At 37.3% G+C, this 7535-nt stretch overlaps 3 protein-coding genes across 6 annotated transcripts in view; 2 read left to right on the top strand and 1 right to left on the bottom strand.

Annotated features, from left to right (window-relative positions):
• Positions 1–1135, bottom strand: part of LOC104720641 (RING-H2 finger protein ATL46-like) — a 3298-nt gene extending 2163 nt beyond the window's left edge. The window contains exon 1 of the mRNA XM_010438522.2: positions 980–1135. Coding sequence (XP_010436824.1) covers positions 980–1135 — 156 coding nt within the window. The remainder of the gene's footprint in view (positions 1–979) is intronic.
• LOC104719668 (WAT1-related protein At5g40240) lies at positions 923–4031 on the top strand. Of its 3 annotated transcripts, XM_010437626.2 has the most exons (9): positions 923–1151; positions 1246–1309; positions 1389–1958; positions 2035–2100; positions 2211–2324; positions 2691–2940; positions 3020–3178; positions 3254–3405; positions 3713–4031. In XM_010437626.2, exons 3-9 carry the CDS (start codon positions 1744–1746, stop codon positions 3861–3863), a joined length of 1107 nt encoding a protein of 368 aa, XP_010435928.1. In that variant the 5' UTR covers positions 923–1151; positions 1246–1309; positions 1389–1743; the 3' UTR covers positions 3864–4031. The 3 variants fall into 3 exon arrangements, with proteins under 3 accessions (XP_010435928.1, XP_010435929.1, XP_010435927.1); XM_010437627.2 differs by having other exon boundaries at positions 923–1274; XM_010437625.2 differs by lacking the exon at positions 1246–1309.
• LOC104719667 (WAT1-related protein At5g40230-like) lies at positions 4213–6680 on the top strand. Of its 2 annotated transcripts, none has more exons than XM_010437620.2 (7): positions 4213–4756; positions 4828–4893; positions 4968–5081; positions 5423–5672; positions 5746–5904; positions 5980–6131; positions 6353–6680. In XM_010437620.2, the coding sequence occupies exons 1-7, from the start codon at positions 4539–4541 to the stop codon at positions 6483–6485; spliced, it is 1092 nt and encodes a 363-aa protein (XP_010435922.1). In that variant the 5' UTR covers positions 4213–4538; the 3' UTR covers positions 6486–6680. The 2 variants fall into 2 exon arrangements, with proteins under 2 accessions (XP_010435922.1, XP_019086812.1); XM_019231267.1 differs by having other exon boundaries at positions 5746–5875.

The following is a 7535-nucleotide window of genomic DNA, read 5'->3' on the forward strand; positions in this document are numbered from 1 at the left end:
AAAAAAAAAAAAAAAAAAAAATCTCAATTTCAAGATCTCACTCAATGAAAAGAAAAAGCAAACAACTCCAAGTTAAGTGGAAGCGTTCCAATTTCAATAACATCAACATCAGAGAGAGAGATAACACAAAAACAAAAACCAAACTCACCTAAAAAGCTCAGTGCCCCCAGAGATGATTCTTGAAAAAAGAGACACAAAAACCCTAAATGAAAGAGGGCTAATAATAATATATGTCAGATTTGCAGAGGAAGAAGAAGAAGAGAGTAAATGAACTCTCTTTCCTCTTGCTTTTACCTCTCTTCTATCTCTATCACTATTAATCTCTATATGACTATATATCTCAATCTCTGTAACCTTTCCTTTTCTTGAGCTTTAATGGTTGAAATAGAAGACCCGAAGAAAGTGGAAAGTGATTTTGTAATTTTTCGAAGTGCGAGGCAAACAACAACATTGAAGCAATTAAAATAAAAATAAAAAATAAAAAAAGTAAAAAGCTTTGAAAAATGAAATTAAATTAGAAGCCTTAAGAAGATAAATAAATAAAAAAGCGTTATTTTAGATTTTTTGGGTCCACGTGCAATAGATGAACGAGTTGATATGTCAGATGGTCAACTCCAAAGACAAAATAAATTTAGACGACGGTTTCCTATGTTTTTGGACTTATGTTAGAATCCGTACTGGGCCGGACCATCCAGCCCAATCCACTGTTAAGAGCGTGATCAGCTATATATAATGGACAATAATACGGTTTAGTTTCGGTTTGGTTGTCTTTGTTTTAGGTCTTATTCGTCCCTTTTTGTAAATCACAAGTATATAACATCCTATGTATTTTAGTTAGGTTTCGTTTTCAGTTTTACTAAAATGAAATTAATATGATTTAATTTATATGTCTAACGTTTAAACTAGACCACTGGATTTACTGATAAAAATATCAGGGTAAATGGTTTTGGTTTTCGTTCGATTTAAATTATGTGGTTACGGTCTTTTTCGGTTTATTTCGGATTGGATCAACGCTTTTGAATTGAGACGCGTGCCACTTTCTCAACGAGCGTTGGATCAAAATCTTTTTGACGGTCATCGTCTCGCCGACAGCTTTGGAAAAGTCGCCGGAGAAATCAACCGCTCCCGTGAGCATCTCCGCCTGGGAATTGGTGCGATTCTGCTCCTTTTTAGTTGCTTTATCTTCTGTTGCTGGAGGAATCGTAGGTCAGCGATGACATTGAGATCTTGGAATTGGCTTTTAAGGAAATTGGTGAAACTAGGATTGAATTTAGGTTAAGTTACTATCTGAAGATTGTTCTCTCTGCAGGTGACTCTTAGATTTGGTGAATCATCTATGAGCTCTGTAGTGAATTATTGATATTTTGGTGGATTCTGTGTTGATGCAGAGATGATTCAGCAACACGAAAGCAAAAGCTATAAGTCTACATCAGTGGAGGAGAATATTCCAATGGAAGGTATTAGAGCAGGTGAAGCTATTAGAGCTCAATGGCTAAAGTGCCTTGTCATGGGGTCCCTTGGAGTATTAGAATATGAGGTCAAGTTGGGGTATTTTAATTATGGACAAAGGCTGATATTTTTTTCGACATTTGTCGTCGTATTCACGATGAACTGTTGTTTTTTTTATTTATTATACAATGACCGTTATCACAAGCGTGGTGGCAGGCATGATTGATTGTTTCTGAGTTCACTTCAATTTTTCAAGGGAGTTTCTGAGAACCTAGCTATCAGTATCTATCTATCATGAGAGAAACAGGAGAAGAGGAAGTGGCGTGGAGGTACTTTACCAGAGATGTTGTGCCGTTTGCTGCAATGTTTGCAGTGGAGTGTACAACGGTTGGGTCGAACACACTGTACAAGGCTGCAACTTTAAGAGGATTGAACTTCTATGTCTTTGTCTTCTACTCTTATGTTGTTTCAACAACTCTCCTTCTTCCACTTTCCTTTGTCTTTGGAAGGTACAAGAGTCTCCTCTTCTGCTCTTTTTCCGGTATAGTCTTTTCAAGAATATGAATATTTTTTTGACACATGCAGATCAAGAAGATTACCTTCAGCCAAGTCTCCTCTCTTTTTCAAGATTTTCTTACTTGGGCTTGTTGGGTAATATTTTACTCCTGCTTCTAGATTTAAAGGCATTTCTGGCTTTTGTTTTCTAGNTTTTTTTTTTTTTTTTTTTTTTTTTTTTATTTATTTAACTTGAGGGGGAACAGGTTCATGTCGCAGATCGTTGGTTGTAAAGGTATTGTGTATAGCTCCCCAACTCTTGCCTCTGCTATCAGCAATCTGACACCAGCTTTCACATTCACACTCGCCGTTGTCTTCAGGTTGTACCTCTTTCTCTTTCGTTTCTGTTTTGGGAAATAGTTTGGCTATGAAAAATGGGATGATTTCACTCTAAACTAACCATACAAAATCTTAACCTTTGTGGAACGACTAAGATTGTATTTTTGGACATCATGGGTTTTGCTATCAGTTGATGATCCCAATTTATACCAGAAGATACAGAAAACTTCCCATGTCTATCGAAACCAAAAAGTAAATACTATTAAGTACTTAGTGGTCACTCTTGGTCGGTTATAAATGCTCTGCCCTGGTTCTTTCCTGAGATAAGTTGGGTGGATATGAGGTCTGTTTGTTACTATCAATCTTATTATCTAAACCTTTTTTGTTTTCTTGGGTGACTCTTGAAGGATGGAACGAGTAATGTTAAGTAGCTCTGCTACTCAGGCTAAAATCATTGGTGCAATACTATCTATATCTGGTGCTCTGGTCATTGTGCTTTATAAAGGCCCAAAAGTGCTCGCTGCTACATCTTCTACACCTTCATCACTTACCATTTCGTCTCACCAGCCTTTGACCTCAGTAGAGTCTAGCTGGATACTCGGAGGACTCCTGCTTGCTTCACAGTATTTTCTTATATCAGTCTGGTATATTATACAGGTACAAATACTTGAAATGTTCACCAAATAGACTTACGGTTTTTGTCCAAACATTAAAAGTTTTGCTCTAATGGTTTCAGACTCGGGTCATGGAGGTATACCCTGAAGAAATAACGGTAGTCTTCTTCTACAACTTATTTGCAACACTAATCTCAGCACCAGTATGTCTATTTGCGGAAAGTAACTTGACTTCTTGGGTACTTAAACCGGATATTACCCTCACTGCAATCATATACTCGGTGAGAATCAATTTTTTTTAATCTGGTTCGAGTACTGATGATGTTTTAAACTCAGAAATTAACACTTTGTTGCAGGGAGTCTTTGTTTCATTATTCAGCGCGCTTACCCACACATGGGGTCTGCATTTGAAGGGTCCAGTATACATATCCTTGTTCCGGCCATTGTCTATTGCGATTGCAGTCACCATGGGTGCTATATTCCTCGGCGATTCACTTCACCTTGGGAGGGACCATCTCTTTCATCTTCTAACTTTCCAGTGCATTCAGAAGATTTTATCTATACTGAGAAACATAGAACTCACCACTGAGTAACTGAATATCATGTATCTATCTAATGGAATCACATTCGGAGAATGATATGATGTCTGGATTCTAATCTACATGAGCTCTCATAATTGGTTTATTCCTTGTTATTTTCGTGTTTGAGTTACACTGTCTCCCCATTTCCATGGTTTATGTGTTAACTGCAATAAGCTTTTTGTGACAGTAATAACGAATAACGAGTATAGGTTTTGCATATATTGTGTTGGGCAGTGTCATTGGATCAATAATTTTGTGCTTTGGATTCTACACTGTGATTTGGGGCAAAGCAAGAGAGGATACAATAAAAACTGTAGCTGGTTCTGATCAGTCACCTTTGCTGCTTACTCACATCATAGAAGATGAAGCGTTTCCATTAAGATAGGATTGGTGCAAGTGGAATGCTTATACCATTAATAAATATAGATCCGAAAAAATGTTGGTCCTCTATGTTTATAACTTCTATAGATGTCTATAGTTACAGTATAAGATATATCTGTTCTTTTTCTTGTGTTAATGTTGATGTTACATATGAGTGAGCATATTTTTTTCTTCTGCTTCCTTTTCTTTGATTTATGCAATGATTTAAAAATTTTTAATTACATGGTAGTATTATGAATCTGTAAGAAATATTTGGTCTTTTTTTATTATCTTGTCACATCTTTGCATAAGTTTCTGGTAGAATTTATCCTTGGAGGAATATATATTCAAGTGGAAGTTGGCCCAAAGAGTTTCTTTCTTAAGGTGTAGAGCTGTCTTAGTAGAGTTGTAGAGCTCCATGCTCAAATAGTTTCTTGTACTGGGATCCCTGATTATCTGGATATCATCCCAGTACAATGTATATATTAGTTGGTGTAAAGTATTGGTTAAGTTGGTGTGAAGTATTGGTCAATGTATATATTAGTGGTGACAATGATGTAAAGTATTGGTTACGTTGCTGGGCAAATTTATCTAAATTAAATAATGTGCCCTTTAGTAAACGTGATGGGATTAACCACTATGATTGGTTATAAACTCACTTTGACTTCTGAGAATTTTTGAAAGTTTGGACATCAAATCTATGACAGGAGAAGCAAGAGAACAGACAGAGGCATGGAGATACTTTTACAGAGATGTCATGCCGTTCACCGCAATGGTCGCGGTGGAGTGTGTCGCGGTTGGATCTAACACACTGTTCAAGGCTGCGACATTGAACGGATTGAGCTTCTATGTCTTTATCTTCTACACTTATGTTGGTGCTACACTTGTTCTTCTTCCACTTTCCCTCATCTTTGGAAGGTACTGATCTCCTCAACCACTCTTGACTAGTATAAAATTTTCAAGAATGTGAACATAATATAAATGTGCAGGTCAAAAAGATTACCTTCACCCAAGACCCCTGTCTTCTTCAAAATTTTCTTACTTGCGCTTGTCGGGTAATGAAATACTCCTAAATTTATGGGCATTTACCTGTTTTTCTTTTTCTAGTTTGCTAACTTCGGGTAAACAGGTTTATGTCGATGATAGCTGGTTGTAAAGGTATAGAATATAGTTCTCCAACTCTTGCTTCTGCTATCAGCAACCTCACACCAGCTTTCACATTCACGCTTGCTGTTATCTTCAGGTTCCACCTCGTTCTCTTTCGTTTTCCGTTTTGGGATAGTATATAGATAATTTATATACAATGGGGTAGTTCCACACTTATTAACTTTACAAATTTATAAGCCTCTTGCTTTTCTGAACGGCCAAGATATGTTCTGACATCACAGTCTTTGCTTCCTTTTGTGAGTGAGTACTGAGTAGTTTAAACAATGTAAAAGTTTGGTACCAACCAAAGCCAAAACACATGGTAAAGGTCACCCACATGTCGTCCTGAGAGAGATATGGGTACATTTGGGGTGTGTTTGTTACTATCATCTGAAAAGTTTACTCTTATATTACTGCTTCCTTGTGTGACTCGTAAAGGATGGAACAAGTAGTCTTAAGGAGCTCTGCGACTCAGGCTAAAATCATTGGCACGATAGTATCAATATCTGGTGCTTTGGTTGTTGTTCTTTATAAAGGCCCTAAAGTTCTAACTGCAGCATCTCTTACACCTCCATCACCTACCATTTCGCTTTACCAGCATTTGACTTCGTTCGATTCGAGTTGGATAATTGGAGGGCTCTTGCTCGCTACACAGTATTTACTTGTTTCAGTCTGGTATATTCTTCAGGTATGTTAAATACTTTGAATTTTATAGTAACACTTATAACTCTTGCTAATGCGGCAGCTCTATATGATTTCAGACACGGGTCATGGAGTTATACCCTGAAGAAATAACTGTAGTATTCTTGTACACTTTATGCGCAACACTAATCTCGGCACCAGTATGTCTATTTGTGGAAAAAGACTTGACTTCTTTTATGCTTAAACCAGGTCTCTCCCTTGCTGCAGTCATGTACTCGGTCAGAATCAAACCTTAAATGTTGCTTTAAGTAGTGATTATGTTGTAAGCTCAGAAATTAACACTCTGTTTACAGGGAGGCGTAACTTCATCATTGGGTACAGTTATACACACATGGGGTCTGCATCTGAAAGGTCCAGTCTACATATCCTTGTTCAAGCCATTGTCTATTGTCATAGCCGTAGCTATGGGTGTTGTATTCCTTGGCGATGCACTATACCTTGGGAGGTACGATATCTTTCACCATCTACCTAAATAGCACGCTCAGAAGATTTTTTAAATATTGTCTCTATATTCATATTGAGAAACAATCGTAACACTCATGGAATATGGTTTCTGGTTGTAATTCATATCAAGTCACACTTAGCCGCCATATATATAGTTTTTCTTCATGTCTTTTTGGACAATAATAACTCATATAGATTTCGCCATATTTGTGTTGTTTGCAGTGTCATTGGATCAATGATTTTGAGCTTAGGATTCTACACTGTGATTTGGGGAAAGGCAAGAGAGGATGCAATCATAACGGTGAATCGTTCTGAGCAGTTGCCTTTGTTGCTTACACACCAAGCCTCATCATAAAATGTGACTGATGCAAGTGGAATCTGTTTATAAATATGGAGCCATTCAGAGATGGGAATGGTCCCCATTGATGTTAACGTATACATATCTTACATTGTACATATAATAATTATAAGGATTCGTGTACTATTTCACGGATATATATGGATATTTTCTTTAGAGGAAGACGACTGATATTGCCATATTATTATTACCTTCGCTATGCTTGCTTCTGAGCTCATTTTGACTTCAGAGAATATCTTAAAGAGTCTAAGACATTAGATCTATGTCAAGGCAATTAGGGGAAGACACAGTGGCATGGATATACTTCTGCAGAGATGTTGTACCATTTGCTGCAATGATCACAGTGGAGTGTGCCAGATCTAACACACTGTTCAAAGCTGCGACCTTAAGAGGATTGAACTTTTATATCCTTAGCTACTCTCTCCAGTGTAGATAATATTATACTTTCATTCGCAGATCAAGAAGATTCCCTGCAGCCATTCTCATCATCAAGATTTTCTTACTTGGGCTTGTCGGGTAGTAAATATGAGTGTTTTTCGGGTACTATCCAATCTTATCATTGGGGTGACTTGTAAAGGATGGAAGAAGTAATGCTAAGAAGCTCTGCAACTCTCGCACAGATCATTGGCACAATAGTATCAATATCTGATGCTCTGGTTGTTGTTTTCTAAGAAGACCCAAAAATTCTTGCTGCTGCTTATCTTACTTCATACGAGTCAAGTTGGATAATTGGAGGCCTTCAGATACATATACTTGAACAGATTGATGAGTGAGATTTTTTGTTGATGACACATAAACTTGAGCTAAATTTGGGGACCGTAATCTATAGCTTAAACCGGATATGGCCCTCGCTGCAGTCAATATACTCAGTTGGAAGTCAAACCTTATATAACTTGCTTCAAATACTGACTCTTATCTTAAGCTCAGAAACTAACATTCTGTTTCAGGGAGTATTTGTTTCATCATTGGGCTAGTCAGTTATACACACATGGGGTATGCATCTGAAAGGGTCCAGTCTACGTATCCTTGGTTCAAACCGTTGTCTTT

Source organism: Camelina sativa, chromosome 10 (assembly GCF_000633955.1).
Source record: "Camelina sativa cultivar DH55 chromosome 10, Cs, whole genome shotgun sequence".
Classification (NCBI taxonomy): domain Eukaryota; kingdom Viridiplantae; phylum Streptophyta; class Magnoliopsida; order Brassicales; family Brassicaceae; genus Camelina; species Camelina sativa.

Coding starts and splice junctions, on each gene's coding strand:
- LOC104719668 (XM_010437627.2), top strand. CDS start 1,744: ATGAGAGAAACAGGAGAAGAGGAAGTGGCGTGGAGGTACTTTACCAGA. Junction 2,325..2,690: donor ACACTCGCCGTTGTCTTCAG/GTTGTACCTCTT, acceptor TGACTCTTGAAG/GATGGAACGAGTAATGTTAA. Junction 2,941..3,019: donor CAGTCTGGTATATTATACAG/GTACAAATACTT, acceptor TAATGGTTTCAG/ACTCGGGTCATGGAGGTATA.
- LOC104719667 (XM_010437620.2), top strand. CDS start 4,539: ATGACAGGAGAAGCAAGAGAACAGACAGAGGCATGGAGATACTTTTAC. Junction 4,894..4,967: donor TTCTTACTTGCGCTTGTCGG/GTAATGAAATAC, acceptor TCGGGTAAACAG/GTTTATGTCGATGATAGCTG. Junction 5,905..5,979: donor TTGCTGCAGTCATGTACTCG/GTCAGAATCAAA, acceptor CTCTGTTTACAG/GGAGGCGTAACTTCATCATT.